The 17076-nt window shown below is 38.9% G+C and overlaps 1 protein-coding gene across 3 annotated transcripts in view; it reads right to left on the reverse strand.

Annotated features, from left to right (window-relative positions):
• Positions 1-17076, reverse strand: part of PTPRF (protein tyrosine phosphatase receptor type F) — a 607591-nt gene that overhangs the window by 358095 nt on the left and 232420 nt on the right. For all 3 annotated transcript variants that reach the window (XM_044442788.1, XM_044442787.1, XM_044442786.1), the window contains exon 3: positions 6194-6350. In XM_044442788.1, the coding sequence (XP_044298723.1) occupies positions 6194-6272 (79 nt within the window). In that variant the 5' untranslated portion in view covers positions 6273-6350. The remainder of the gene's footprint in view (positions 1-6193; positions 6351-17076) is intronic.

A 17076-nucleotide genomic window follows, 5' to 3' on the forward strand; every position in this document is an offset into this window, starting at 1 on the left:
CTTGAGAGTGGGACACCCTGGGCTCTACGTTTTCATGGAAAACACATACAGTACAACTGATCCATGTACATCCTACTATATTATCAATTATGCTTTATTTCTATACATAATTTCTCATATAGCACAGAGACCTAGGTCAATTATAGGTCTATTTTGCACTATCACCTTACGACAGAAGAATCCAAAACACTTAACCAGTATTATTTGTGCTCAGCACTCCTGTAGTACTTTTCTGTAACTTCAGAGGAGCAAAGAAATGTCTGTGTACAACTGGGGAAGTGGGAGGTTTTGTGTGGCTGTGGCTGTGTGTGTGTGTGTGTGTAACATTTTCTCCTCAAGAAGACAAATGCCTCATTTCAAATTAAAATAAACAAACAAATGGAGAAATCACTCAGTCCATCTCTAGACTTCCCTATTCAAGTAAGTGTTTTTTTTTTTATTGCTATGCAACAGCACATCTAGTTTTGTGCAAAACTCACAGCTCAACTGCATGGTGTTTCAGTGGATTTGTCTTTTCTGTAATACACACAATTTCCATCTCCAGGTAGCGTCAGCACTTAACTGGGCATTTGATTGCTCGGATCCCTGCTTGTCACACACAGACAGCAAGGAAAAATGAAATTGCCAACATTCAGCAGTGCTGCCAATTGCAGCTGATGCACTTCCATTCTGTCCCCCTAATGCAGTGATTCAGACCAATTTGCTCTGAACACTATCACCTTGTTATCAAGAGCACCAGTGAGGATGGATAAGAGAAAAATCAGAATTTAAAGTCACACATCAAAACCAAACTACCCATCACATGTAATGAAGCCCTGTGTTAATCTGTATGCTCCTAGCAAGATACAAGGTCACCCAGATTGCAGCACCACAAAATTTGCCTTACAAATTGGGAAGTAATTCTGCACAAAATAAAGAGGAGGCCTGTGGATTTCTGTGTCTTCAACCCATCTCAGAACCACTTAATGTATGACATTTTTCCTATATGGAAATACTTTTTCTTGCATACAGACTATGTATGCTTGCTATTGCACATAAAACAGAAGTGTACAAGTGCTTTGCTTCAAGAATACATGAATTGGGAAGCCAGTGGGCACATTTGTGTTACTGAAGAAAAATTCTTTTAACTCATGTATTACAAGAGAAAAATGCCTTTTCTCCTATGCAAAGATATTGCTATCTTATTTCCTATATACAGATGCATAGAGAACACTCATGACTCTCACGTCAGGGTGCTTCTATATCCATTGCAACTTTTATTTTGAGTTGTATGAGCTATCCATTGTGCTCCAAGACCTTATTTCTATGCCGCCCCTTGCCGAAGCCTTGGGGCGGCTCACAGCATAAAATAAAATACACAATAAATTAAAACAATAACAATTAAAATGTATACATTAGAATAAAATAAGCCACCCTGGCCAAATAAAATTCAATAGTATTAACATTTAAAATGCTGCTTAAATAATGGATGGATAAAGTACGATGGATAGCTGCTATAAAGCTTAACATGAAAGTTGCATTGGATAAGCAGCTGCACTAGCATAGGAATAATCACCTTCCCTGGATCCTGCCTTCCTTGTGTGCTTCCTGTGGGCAGATGGTTGGCCACTGTATGAACTGAATGATGGACTAAATAGACCTTGTTCTGATCCAGCATGGTTCTTATTCTTCTTTTCTTATATACCTGTGAATATTATTATTGGCAACTACAGTGCCTTGCAGTTGTATTCACTCCCTATAACTTGTCCATATTTTGCTGTTACAAGGTGGCAGTAAGCTGCAATTAAAGTGGATTTAACTGGCATTGCTATCACTTGATATACACAAAACACTCAACACCAGGAAGGTGCAAAATATTTTATTGTGGCATAAACAATCAGTAAACAAAACAAACCAGCACGTGTTCCTTGCAGAAGTACTTCGCTGTGACATGTCTAATTAAGCTCTGGTGCAACCCACTGCTTTCAGGAGTCACAATGTAAGTAGTTGTATGGGGTCCACCTGGTGCATTTCCAGTGCCAAGTAAAAATTTCTATCTAAACATGCAGCATCATTGAAGACCAATGAGCTATCAAAGCAACTATGGGATAAAGTACTACAAAATTACCAATCAAGGTTTGATTATTTTAAAAAAAGTTCTAAACTATGAATTATATACACCACCACCCCAGCACCATTAAATCATTACAAAATGGAGACAATAGGGTCCTACTGTGACTCTGCCAAGAGAAGGCCATCCACCAAAACTTAGAAATTGGAAAAAGAGCAATAACAGAGTTACAGAAGCAATAACATGGCCAATGGTATCTCTGAAAGAGCAAGAGAGATCCATAGCTGAGCTAGGACAACTACACAGTTACCCAAAGGAAAATTACCTGGACACTCTACAAAGGTGTGCGAAACCAATCAGGATTTAGGGCAAAATAGCTGGAGTCAAATACAAGGAAATTCATTCATTGATTTATGTTTATTAAGATTTTAATAAATTTAAAATACATTTAATAATAACTTTAAATTCTAGAAGGAAACCTGTTTCAATCTACAAGGGACCTTAGGCTAGGACAGAGGCTCATCTTTCAGCAGGATAATGTCCTTAACTGCACAGCCATGATAACATGGTGCGGTTTAAAAACAGGACCCTGAATAACTTAGAATGACCTCTATGCTGATAAGTTGTAAGTTTGTGTCAAAGCTTGAAACTCGCTTGATCCCCTTCAAGCCTATTGTTGTAAGCCACCCCGAGGCTTCGGCGAACGGGGCGGCATAAAAATGTTTTAAATAAATAAATAAAGCAAGCAAGCAAGCCTGACACAGCTCGAGCAGTTTTGCCATGAAGAACTGCAAAGCTGGTAGAGACTTCTTCAAGAAGACCTACAACTGTAATTGCTGCCAGAGGTGCTTCTACGAAGTATTGACTCAGGGTGCTAAATATGTATGCAACCAGCAAATGCCAGTTTGTTTCCCTTTACAAAAATTTTTTCCAACAATGAAAATATTTTGAACCTTCTCAAAGCTAAGTATTTTGCGTACATCAAGTGATAGTGATGCCAATTAAATCCATTTCAGTTCCCCATTATAACACAAGTTGGAACACAATAAAATGTGGAAAAGTCCAAGTGGTGTGAATAACTCTGCAAGACACTCTATATTACTTATAAAGCAGCTATTGGAAAAGTGTTTGGATAAAGATGTAAGGGAAAAAGACATTAATACGAAGAATTAATAAGTACAGGTCTTGAAAGTTTTCCAATGTGCTGTTCAGAAATTTATTCTCCAAACGTTTTGAAGCATTGCTATTTCTTTTTCAAAGAACAGAAGGAAACTATTATCACCTACAGTGGCCCTCACAACTAAATGAGCAAAACCTAGTTTCTTCTTTAATTTCTATTACAGCTGAACAGAACTAGTTTTAAAAAAAGGCTTTCAAAGTACAGGGAGAACTTCAGAACTGGAAGGTTTGTTCCTGAACCTGTAACTCTGAGAGAAAGGCTATAATACCACCAATTGCAGCAGTGCTAATTGCTGGCACAAAGTCAAACCAAGCAGAAAACAGCAGCAGTGGCAATTGGCCCTTGGGGGTGGGATGGGGAGGAATACCATACTCCCTCCCTCCCACACCATCTGTCTTTCGCTACCCTTCCCTTTCAGGCAGCAAGCCAGCAGCATGTACCTACTAGGCTGGCTAATGCTGAGTGAGAAAAATCATAAGGAATTTTTCTCCTACAGGAGGAAACGATTGCATGCATGTTAAATACGGGGGGAAAGGGGAAATGCCTAACTTGTAGATAAATCTGATGTCTATTGGGAAAGGCTTGTGCACACAACTCTGTGGAAAAAAACCAACAGAATTAAGGTGAATCACATGAAACAAAAGTAATGTTAGCAGAGAAATCAAATGTACTTGGATGTTCTCAGAGAATGAGGACTTTGTTCCTCTCATTCATGCCCTGATAGCTTGCTCAACTAACTATACTAATACTCCTACACAGAGCTTCCCTTGAAAATTATCTTGGAATTGCAATTGGTACAAAATGCTGTGACATGTTTTTTAACTGGTTCAGGACGGCGAGAGTATATTCAACCAGTTTTGCAGCAACTGCACTGAATGGTTCTCTTCTAGACTCAGTTTTGGTTCATTTAAAGCAGTGTTTCTTACACTCCAGGGTGTGAAGCTCTAGTGTCAGAGCCCACAAAGTATCTTGCCACTTGCCTGCCAACCTGTTCGTTGGACCATTGCTAGCACCAGCATAGCAGTTCTCCAAATGTACACTGCTTAGGAATATGAGAAGCAGGAGCTGGTTGGAGGGCAAGGCTTAGAGCAAAGGAAGGAAATGAATCAAAGGAAACATATGATGGGTGGACAAAGCAGTTAGGTGAATGCAATGGAAGGATGAAGAAAGCATGGGAGGTGGGGGGTGGCAAAAGGAGCAGACAGAAAAAGAAGCTGCACATGAGGCTGCACTGTTTAGTTGCTTTATGTTCATCTGCACATAACAGTCTTCTTTCCCTTTTGCCCCTTCTCCTGCTGAGCCAGGAAACCTCTATTGGCTGATCTTGCAAGGACAGCAACTGATGAACTTGAGAAGAATATCCTGGCACAGGGCAACAGTGATGGGAACTGAAGAGTAAAGATATATGTCCGCTTGTCTGTGCAATTGGTGTGGAGAGAAGGTGGGACTGAGTAAACATGAAGAGAAAATGGAGAAGTTCAGCAGCAGTGAGGAGGAAGGGAATGGGGAAAGTGTTAGAGTTGTATTTGAAGGAAATGAGAGAAATAAAAGGTTAGTATTCAGAGAGGGAGAGGGATGATATGGTTTAAGTGTGAAAGGTGAGGAGGTGTGAAGGGGGTGAATAAAGCAGTATTTGAGAGGGATAAAATAAAAAAGCTTTAATTTCTAGCCACGGATCAGAAAATTTTGCCTAAAATGGTCAATCTGAGTCACACTCCAGGGCCAAAGTCCCTACTTAGTTGAAATATGGAAGTCCTGTCACATAGAAATTGCTGTGACAAAGAATATACTAATTTCAAACAGAGACAGATATCAGAAATTGCCAACTGATTATGCCAGACTGTACCTACTTTTACTGTCATTTTGTGCTTAGAGAGCCACAGCCATTTTCAGTTTTCTTAAGTAAGTCCTGGGGTTAGAAACACTGATGTCTCTCAAAGTGTGCATCTAACTTTAGGAAGAGGTGAGGACTGTGGTCCAAATTATTTCCCTTAGGGTAAGTAAAGTCAATGGCAAATTGTTGCCTTGACTTTCAGGAATTAGCTTCCCAGGTACTGTGTCCACATCTCTCCCACTCAAGTGGTAATAGTACAGTGCCTGGCAAAAAATTTTTGTCCCACTTTGGCTTTTCCACATTTTGTTGTGTTACAGTGTAAATGAATGAGTATCCGCATTTATACAAAATTCAGTTTAAATAGGAATGTTAATCTCTTCCCTTTCTGCCAAACATGGCAGGCCGTAAGTGTATATGTAGGTATATACATAAGTAAACAGATATCTAAAAACAAGAATATTATCTATGTAAAAGGAATTAAAATTATTTATTTATTTATTTATTTATTAAAACATTTCTATGCTGCCCCTTGCTGAAGCCTCGGGGCGGCTCACAGCACAAAATAAAATACAATAAAATACAAACATAGCAATATAAAATTAACAATATAAAATAAATAACAATATAAAAGAAGTCACCCTGGCCAGATAAATAAGCAAATATTGTTAACAATTAAAATGACGCTTAAATAAAAAGGCTCTTTTTTAGGGGTCTTTATGAATAAATTATTGCATAATAGATAAAAAGCAAAATATTTTAGTGTTTCAGTCAATACTGCAAAGTAAAAACATACAAAAAAGTAGAAACAAGAACGAGAAAAATAAAATATCCAACATAGATTTTTGAATAAAAGCAATGATCTTAAGAATCAAGATTTGTACCCCTTTCAGTCCAAAATGATCTGAGATTTGGTAATGGAAATCAATGAGGCAATTCAGTAGTTTCCCATCATTTTGTGACAAGTTTGCCAGGATCACATATATTGGATACAAACTAACAAAGGCTGATATACAGGCCTTCCATTCTACTGCATCAAATGCACATGCTTTAGGGCCATTTAACTTTTGATGGATAAAGTCTACTGAAGGTGTCCTTAGTCATAACATTTTCTTATTTGAGTGGTACTTACTATCTGCTTCCGTTGATGACATCAAGCAGCAAAGAACTACTGCTGGCACAATAACTGTGATGCTGAAGTTAGGCACCATATTCCAAAGTGGAGAAAAGTCACCTTTACAGCAAGGCAACCAGTCAATACATCCAATATCCCAAATGTAGATTTATACCTGCAAAGCAAAGAAAGAAAAACAAATTGTATCAAACCCTTAAAGCGACAGGTATTTCTTGTGCCAGTGAGTAGATAAACAAATGCAAGAAGTAAAAAATGGACACCTGAACTGCTTGCTTCTTAGGCTATGTCTTATTCATATTAAAGAGATTCCAGTATTTTTCACATGTTTTTTGTCAATAGAAGAGATTTATTCTTGTCAGTGAAAGAACACTGCAGGTCCTAACCACAGGCTTCTGACAAGTCAAAAATAATCCTCTGAACATACACACAGCAAAATGTAGAACCCTCTCTAGCATTCTTCACTCAAAACTTTCTTTGTGAAACCAGGCATGTCTTCATTCCTCCAACTGTGTCCCCAGTTGAGTCACCCTGCAATGGTGATATCTATCAGGTCAAGCGGAGGGAGTTCCCCATCCAAAATGCTACCCATTTCCAAATCCTCCCCTCAAGTTGATGCAGTTCCTCCCCATTCCCATGGCTGAGTTGACTAGTCTCCTCGTCTGCCCTTAGGCTAATCTCCCCCATATCTGAAACCTACGGTGGCTCAGGACCTTGAGCTGCAGCTGAAGCTGGGACAGTTTCAACAACCTTCTCGATATCAGAGTCTGCATAGTCAGTCCTGCCAAGCCAGGTAGCCTCCCATGAGTGTATTCCATCACTGGAATCTGAAGTATCAGTCCCATAAAATGGGTAGCCTCTCGTGCAAGCACACACACGACAGAAACTTACCCAAGATGACTTACAGCTGCAATCGCTGACAATAGTGCTTCTGTCAAGTATTGACAAAAGCATGTAAATATGTAGCCAACAAGTGTTAGATTTTGTATTGGGTTTTTTACACTTTTGTGCCTAGGGTGGATTGGATTTGGATTTACACCAAATCAATTTAAATCATTAGTCAGCATGACTAGATTCAAAACATGGTTTTGCAGGCATGCCTGCCTTTATTTAAATATGCCCAAACTGGTTTTCTTTTACAGTCTTCTGCCATTATAGGTTTTCTCCTCCAGGGAAAGAATAATATGATAACACCAGGCTCCGAAGACTTATGGAGTATTCTGCTCAAAGGGGTTCGTTTTCATTTTTACTGTTTGTCCCTCCTTCGTCACACTTAGCTTCTTGTGCAGATGTATTCCACTCCCAACAATCTTCTATTCGTTGAATTTTTTGAATCTTAGCACTTAAGAGTTAAGAGGCTGATTCTACAGCCTGGGGGCTGGATCCGGCCTGCCATGGCCATTTATCTGGCCTGCCATGCCCATTCGGACCCACCACGCGCACGCCTGTGCACGCACCCGCCGCCGCCCACCTTGCCCCGCGCGTGGGGAGGCAGCAGTTTGCTCAGAGAAAATGATCTCCAAGCGAGCAAGCCGCTGCCTTGTGCGCCCACCCCCACCTCAGCACACACACCGCCAGCACCACATTTCCAGCCTGTGCCCAGCACTAGCACCTTTCAACTGGCCCCCTGGTGGAAAACTTTGAGGACCCCTCTTCGAGATAGAAAAACTGCCCCATAATCTTAAAGAAACCTCTGGAAAGCCATGGCATTGTAAATGGATTAATGGAATTCATTTACTAAAAAATGGAAACATTCCATGAATATACACCCTTATCCTACATAACTAAAAACTAATATTTATTTTATGATGACTATAATGTAACTTAAGCAGAAAACTATCATTAGACGGCGTTTTCCTCAAAAAGCATGTTATGCTCTCCTCAAAAAAAAACAAAAAACAAAAAACCCCCAAAAAAACCCTTGCTCCCAGATTTTTCCTCAAAAATCCAAATTAAATAAAAAATCCAATTTCACATATTCAAGTTTAAATAAAAATACATTTTTGATTTAAAAAACACCATTTATTTTTATCCACCCTGTTTGTGCCACAATAAAACTATTTTGCATCTTCACAGTTTTGAATATCTAGTGGTAAAAATGCCAATTAAATCCATTCGATTCCAGGTTGTAACACAACAAAATGTGGAAAAGTCAAAATGAAGTGAATACTTCTGCAAGATATTGTATGTTCTGGTTAAGAATGTCTGTCATCTAATAATTAAAGCTTCAAAATCACAAACATCTTTACAGGAATTAAAATTAATTAGTTTACAAACCAGATATCCCCAAGTTGCATAGCTATTTGGTCCCCTTAATACACATTTGAAGTTTGAGGTATCTAGTTTATCAGTTTTGGTGCTATAAGATTGACAGGCCGACACACATCTGTTATTCCTATGGATAGGCAGTCATCATGGGGCATGGAAAGAGAACATTATTGGAATTATTGCAGTTAATGAAAGCAGTAAGCACTTATTATGTACTGTTTCCCTAATTAAAATCCATCCTTGCTGTTTACCCCATAGAAGAAAAGTTGCAGCTATCAGTACTTTTCACATGTTGTAGTTCTGAGTAGTTCTGAGGGAATTTAAAAGCAGTAAATTGGCATGGTGGAAAGTACTACCTCTTGCTCCCACTACTGTGCTCTGGCAGCCAATTCAGACCATGCCTCCACTATTAATTTATTTTAAAAAATGCATAGTAGTCTGGAAGCACAACTACAGATTGGCCACATCACATTTCGTTCAGCCATCAGAAACAGTTCTTTCATGCACACTCACTAAAATATTTGCTTGGCAGATACACTCCAGATATACTACACCTGATTAACTGATATTTATGTACATTCTCCTAGTTTTGAGAGAGGTATTCAAAATACCAAATCATTATTGGTATTTTGGTACTTTCCCCTCCACCCCCCAAACATTCCATAATACTCACAGGGAATAAATTCAAATTTACTCTAGGCTGAACAGATTTTTGACCTTTCTTTCAGGATCAAGACGAGTATACAAATGATGAACTGCAAGTTATGTAAACAAGGTTTTATATTCCTGCTCTCTCAAACACCACTTATTGTGCCTTCTGTGATCTTGGTAAGCTTTGGAAATCAATCAACTAAAGCCTTAAACACAGATTATTATTTACCCACCAACAAATTAAGTAGTGTTTCTAAGAAAGCACACCACCATCCAAACCCCTCAAAACATGCTAGCTTGTTCCTCTTTCTTCCTTTACAGAACAACTCAGACTGTGATCCTACATCCATTTACCTAGGCGTAAGACTCATTTAACTTAACAGGATGTACTCCTGAATAATTACATATAGATTATATAGACAAAAAGTGTTTTCTTGCCTTATTAAAGATTTTGGTTGTCATATCTTTAGAGACTGTAAACTAGAGAAGATATATGCTTCCTCTGTAATCATCAAAAGGCACTTGGCATGAGGTTTTGGTAACATACAGATTTACTTAAAAGTTCCTTTAAACAGACACTTGTCATACTCACTCCATCTCAGTTAAAAGAAGGCAATTCTATTAAATGTTTCCTTACTCTTCCTGCCATCTCCACATGACTAAAATGGGTCCAGAAGGCTCTTCTTTGCATATTTTTGCATGCTCTTGATGCAAAGTTGTCCACATATAAAATTTGAAATCTGCTTAAACTGGAGGCTTTCATATTTGTATATTTTATACCTAGACTATAAAATGTATTTTGTTTAAAACAAAGTTTTTAAATTTCTGGTTAAATAGCAGAGATTCTGTACTACACAATAATTAATCAGCAATGCATTTAGGCTTTAAGAAGGAGGTGCCAACAAACCAGAACTCAATTAAATATTCAACCATGGGTGCATTACCCACACAGAGGGATCACTTCAGGAGCCCCATTTTGCAATTCTTCCACTCACTGAATCTTGACTGAGCATGTTTCTTGACTGAGCATGCTAGATAGGAATACAGAAGGTAGGCATAGGACTTGCATCCATTATGATGGCCTGGTGCCCTACTATGGACAAGCAGCAAGAGGTGGGTAAACAATTCACAGGGTGAATCTACAGTTTCTAGGCTGCACAGAAAAGATTGCTAAGAACAAGACAATTGAGAATGCAAAGATGGAACTTTTTTCTCACCTCTGATTTTATATCTATCTGGATGGCATATCTCAGAAATCTAGTAGATCTTGACATTTATCCCCAATTCTAAATTATCTCAGAAAGCTGACACTAGTAAATCTAGCATAACATAAATACTTGAATAGTGTTCTCCTTTTGTTTGCCCACCTTTTTATTCACAGTCAGCTCTTTGAGGGCAGGAATCCTCTCTTTTTTGGTAAGTGTGAAGTCATTGTTACTTACACTATGCCCATGGGATAAGTTAGACAAATCATTTTTTAAAAAAAAGAAAGAAAATAATTATCTCACAAGCGAAATTAACTTTCTATTTCAGCCCTTGCCAAGGAAACATCACCAGTGCTGAATATGCAGCCAATTCACGTTCTACATTCCGAACACTGGAAGAAAAAGTGCTGAAATGTAAAGGCAAAACAAATACCCAACATCATTAGTAGTGAACAGGTCAGGCAAATTTCTTCCCATCAGTGATGAAAAGATGGAGTCACTTGGTTTGACATTTATTGCTGGGAACCTAGTCATTTAAATGTGTATGAAGCATTCACAGTTATTATCATTTTTCTATTTTGTCATTTAAACTTGGATGCTAAAATTCAAAAATCAAAATTGAAAATACCTATTTGTTTCAAGAGTAAAACAAAAACAAAGTGCTCCCTGACATTCTAATAAATAAATCAACAAAATGTGTGCTTGACATCACTACTATTAAGTGGACCCACAACTGGCTTCAAAATAGGCCACAGAGAGTGATCACCAATGGCAGCTTTGTCAACCTGGGCGAAGTGTATGGGTGGGGTACCACAGGGGCCAGTCTTGGGACCAGTACGCTTCAACATATTTATAAATGATTTTGATGGCAATCTTGAATGCTGGGCAGAAAGCAATAGATGAAATTAATAAGGACAGATGCCATGATCTCCACCGAAGCCAAAATAAATAAAAATCACCTGCATTGATTACAAGATCGGGAATACTTGGCTCAACAGTAGTGAAAAAGAAAAAGACCTTGGCGTTGTTGTAGACCAGAGGTCCTCAAACTTTTTCAACATGGGGCCAGTTGACAGGTGCCAAGGCGGTGCCTGCAGGGGGGGGCACGGGCCTGTGAGGGGGTGGGACACACACACACACGCACGTGAGGCCGGGACAAGGGGGGCGCATGGGGCGAGGCACTGGCTTGCTCACAAGGACACTGTTTTCTCTGAGAGTCCAAAACGACCTCCTCACAAGCAAGCTGCATGCCCGCACGCATGCTCGGAAAGTGCAAAACCTTTGGGGTGCGCCGGTTGAATGGGTATGGTGGGCCAGATCCGGCCCACGGGCCTTAGTTTGAGGAACCATGTTGTAAACAACAAGCTAAATATGAGCCAGCAATGTGATGCAGCCAAAAAAGGGCACTCTTTTGGGATGTCTAAAGAGAAGAGATAACACTTTCAGAAAAAGAGAAGTACTCATTCCCCTCAACTCTGGAGTAGTCAGACCTCACCTGGAATACAGCATTCAGTTTTGGGCATGCAGATTTTAAAAAGATACTGAAAATCTGGAGAGTGTTCAGAGGAGGGCAACAAAAATGTTACAGGACGTGGAAATTAAGTCTTATGACGAGAGGCTGAAAGAACTACGAGGTGGCATGAGAGCACTCTACAACTACCTAAAAGGCTGTGACAAAGAAGAAGGAAAAGACCATCTCTCACTCATCCCAGAGTGTAGGACACAGAACAGTGAACATAAGCTACAGTACACCAGGTGCAGGCCAGACACAAGGAAGAACAGTGGAACCAGTCGCTGAGAGAGGTTGTGTGCCCTTCCACACTAGAGACATTCAAGAAGAAGCTAGACAGTTATCTGAGTGGGATAGTGTAACTGGTGTCCTGTACCAGCAGGGGTTTGGACCCTTTTTAGCTCCATCTGACTCAACTATTCTATGATTGCATACAATGTACCAGAAACATGTGACATGTAAATGGGATCTATTCTGCTTCTAATGCTTGAAAAATTACAAAACTGTGAAATACTAAGGCTAAATTCAATCACAACTAACTTTCCTGTATCAATGTGTTATCGTAACTTCCTGTTAACAGACAGGATATAGGGGTTTTGTTTATAATGAAAGTAGTAAGTAAAAGGAATGAATGCGTAGAATTTTTTCATAATTCTGGCATCGCTTTCCTGAAATGGCAAATTTTTTAACGGTTGGATTAGAGAACTACCAAGTGCTTCCTCCACAAATTCAGCAACCATAAATAATCTCCCAAAAATGAAAGTGAAAGAGGAGGTATGAAGCAGGGATGTGGAAAACTGGGAAATCTGGAAATGTGCATGAAACAGCTGAACACATTGAGAACCAAGAAATGCATACTTAAAGGAAAGCAGAAGAGAAAAGACCAAATATTAGATGGATCAATTCCATAAAGGAAGCTGCAGCCTTGAGTTCACAACAGCTGAGCAAGGTTGTCAAGGACAGGGCATTTTGGAGGGCATTCATTCATAGAGTTGCTATAAGTTGGAGATGACTTGACAGCATGTAACAACAAATTTGCATAAATGGGTTAGTGTTGTTTTAAATATTTTATTCTATTTGCAAGTCCTTTATGAAATCTTTGGCACAGTATATCCCTTTGGTAAATATCCTTGTCAGTTTCATCCTTCCCTCCCCATATTCCCTACCTAACAAAAAAACCTCACCCCAGTGCAAATTTCATTACATCTGCTATTGTCACTTGAGTTGTGTCCATTAACAAATAGATATCTCTTAATTATTTTTTCCTGTTTTTATTTTCAGCTCTCATGATTTGTGCAAATGGCATTGTTTTTTTAGTCTTACTTTTACCCATTGTTTTTTTGATATTATGCATATAGGATCTGTTTTCTTTCACTTTTAGAATAGAATACAATTTGCCAAAGGTTTTTTTTTTCAAGGTTCTGCAATTTGTGCAATTTATTTGCCTTTTAAAAACTTTGGTAAATTGCAGTCCATTTAAAATGCGGAAATCCATGTACTGGCTCAACTCACATCAGACTGAGTCTATGCCAGCATGGGGGGTGCAGAATGGAATCCAGAACACCAAGTCAGGCGAATCCATCCGATTTTCACCCCCCCCCCCAGCCAAATAAGAAAACCACATTCCTAGCACATCCCTAATATGAAATTAAAGATATGGAGGGAAAAATGGAAATTCAGGCAGAACAGATGCTACCTCTTATGAGCATCAGAAGAGGGCTGAACTATCTTCTCAAACAACGCTGTTTAAATACCTTTCAGTGGATATCAATGAGTCTGTGAAGAACATACATGAATCCATTTAATTAAAGATATCATACACACACAGTAACAGAAACACTCAGTTTAGCAGTACTGGAGAAAAGGAACTAAAAAGTTTATCCAACAAGGTATAATTGAAGGAAAACAATACCAGCTCCAGCTGATGTGGAACTAACATACTCTGTATATTAACTACTACAACATTCCTGTTAACAATAGTGCAACTACAGTATTTGTACCAAAGTCATATTTGATTGGGAAACAGTCAAAGTTATAGATTCAGACAGAGAAAACAGAAAATGACCATGTCTAAATTGTCAGAATTATAAACAGTTTAACTGCCAGTAATGGCAGAATTCTCAAAAGTGAGCTTGGGGCTTACAATCAAGGATGCAACCCATGAATGGATCTTAAATTACTGCAACAGTGGGCTAGAAATTTGCATCTTCTTGGACAGCTGAACGCCTCTTCACTCCAAGTCAACACTGGACACTAAAAACCTGCATCTGGGGAGAGAGGTGCCCTTTCTTATCCAAAGCTCGTTAAATTGAAATGTAGAGTAACTGGTACAAAACCAAACATCTAATGGGAAAGTGGCTTTACCATGGAATAACCCCTTGAAATGTCATAAAGCTGCCCTCTCATCATGATCCTGATTTTTGTATAAGTTCACATGTAAGCAATGAGTGATGCTTATTATTATGGTTTCCTTAAATTGAATCCCCTTTTTTTTCCTTTCTGGTACACAGAATTTTTTTGTTGTGATTGGTTTGTACTCAAAAGTGTTGCTGTACTGAGGATAACAGAAATGCATTACCAAGTAGAGAGTGTAAACCTAAGCCGGGAACCACCTGTGACTGGGCTAATTCTGGGCTAGTTTGTCAATGTATCTGATGGGGGAAGAACTATTTCATTCAGAGCTAATAAATGATGTTCTGTGTATTCCATTCAAATACTATGTCACACCATGATTAAGGAACAAATAATTGTTATCACTGTAATTTACCTCTGAAGGCTACTGCACCTAATGTCAGGGGTATTGGGTAGATGGCCAATGAAAGTGATTACCTGCATTCCTGGAAGCGTAAACTATTGGTTAGATTCTAAAACATTATTGAATGGAATTATAGTTTGTTGAGATGGTAAATTGAGCCTGCATAGCAACTGGGATTCTTATCAAATATTCTGTATAAGAAGCAGAAGGATTTTCACTGGCACAAGACTAAAAAACTGGAGTTGATTAAAAGATGCATAGTTTTACAAAGCCAACTGTGTATAAATTAAACTATACGGGCCTTGTAATGTATCTTACCAAATTTGCTTATAACCTTCATAACATTAAGTTGAAGCAAATGCAAATCAAACATTTTTCAAAGCAAGAATATTTGCAGATGGTGTTTTAAAACTATTAAGCTGGTCCTACAGCACCTACTAAATGTCATGAACTAACAAGAACAGTAGCCATCAAAGTTATAATACACTATTTAATATAGCACTTGTGTAAGTGACCTCTAGCACACTACTAAGAGCGTTAGCTTGTTGAACAGGTTTTCTGGGAAAATCTGTTATGCCATTTTACACTATTAGTGTAATGCTAGAGTTTGTTTATAATAATGCTGCCTGAATTCCACCAGTGCAGCCAAATTGGATACTATCCAGAAATTCTAATTGGTGTAAGACATATATGGGACAGGTTGGCTCAAGAATGTTTGATGGAAAGTGCCCCCTTCCCATTCCATGAAGCTAGTTGAACTGAATGGTTAATCTAACTTAAATACTACTGATGAAGCATGTTCCCCACAATATCTGAGGGAAGAAGGCTAGCCCTGTTGATTCTCCTGGATCTCTCAGTGGCTTTTGATATTATTGACCATGGTATCCTTCTGGAGAAGCTGGTTGGACTGGGAGTTAAGGATGGATTTTACTCCCCCTAAAGGATAAGATTTGTAGCTTGGGGGTGCTCCTGGACACTGAATTCTTGCTTGTTTCTCAGGTGGCCTCAGTGGCCAAGAACACCTTCTATCAGCTTATGCTGACTTTCCAGTTACATTCCTGCTTGAACAAGTGGAGCCTTATCACAGTTATCCATGCACTGGTAACCTCTTGTCTGGATTATGGGGCTGCCTTTGAAGACAGTCCAGGCACTCCAATTAATCCAAAAGAGAGCAGTGTGGTTATTAACAAGGAGTGGCCCTAGAGATATACTATGCCAGTCTTCTGCCAACTGCACTGGTTACCTGTTACCAACTGGGCCCAAGTGCTCACACTAACATATAAGGCCTTAAATGACTTGGGACTGGGATATCTAAAGGAACATCTGTTTCCATATATCCCTACAAGGCCACTCAGATAATCAATGGAGGACCTCTTTCGTGACCGCCCCCCCCCCCCCAATGAGGTGAGGTGAGGTGAGAATTAGTGAGGAAAGGGGACTTCTCTGTCATCATGGCCAGGTCGACTCAAATTATATTATATTGTTTTATACTATGTTTGTTTATTTTGTGAGCCACCCTGAGGCTTTGACGAATGGGGCGGCATAGAAGCCTTCTAAATAAATAAATAAATAAATAAATAAATAAATAAATATCTATCTATCTATCTATCTATCTATCTATCTATCTCATCTTTGGAATTCCATTCCGACAGAGGTGCGACTGGCACCCACATTATTTTACTTTTGTAACCAAATCAAGACTTTTTTTATTTAGGATTTGTTTTTAAGATTATGTTTATTTGGTTCAGGTGCTGGTTTGTTAGAAACACAGAAACAGAGCGAATCAGAAGGGCCCTCCTGGGCCATCTAGTCTGACCTCCAGCACCAGCATGCTCTGCTCACGACATGCCCAATATCGTTTTATTGTCTTCTTGTTGTTTGTACTGTGGTTACCCTCCTGTTTTCATTTTATATACCACTTTTTATTGTATTATGTAATTGAAGTTTTAGCTATTGTTTTATCTATTTTTATCTGTATTCCAATGTGAGCCACACAGAGAGCCTTTGGGCTATGGGGAGGCATATAAATGCAATAAATAAATAACTTAAGGATATTCCAGCACTTCCACTCTCTACACCACAGCATCTGCTGCCTGAAGCAGACATCCATTTTTTTCTCTTTCTCTCATTCACACACCACCACCACCCCAGCCACCACCAGAAAGAAACATGCAAATGACAAGCAGGAACACAGACTTTACTAAAATTCCAAATGACATGTAAAATACATATTCACTATGCAAAGAGACAAAATAAATTGTTCATTTTTTAAAGGCATTTTGTTGCAGTTTTCTTGCCTACTCCTATTTCAATCAAATAACACAACAATCCTATCCAAAGAGATAATGCAATAAAATAGCAACAACACGGCTAAATCATTGCTTTATTTCAATTGGTCCACAATCATTCATTTTTAGTCATGTGTAGCAAACCTTGCTATGTGAAAGAGAGCTAAAACCCTTGCGTAGGAAATGAGTTGAGTGTTGGTCAGTGA

This window comes from Varanus komodoensis, unplaced genomic scaffold (genome assembly GCF_004798865.1).
Source record: "Varanus komodoensis strain SLA01 unplaced genomic scaffold, ASM479886v1 scaffold1, whole genome shotgun sequence".
NCBI classification, from domain to species: domain Eukaryota; kingdom Metazoa; phylum Chordata; class Lepidosauria; order Squamata; family Varanidae; genus Varanus; species Varanus komodoensis.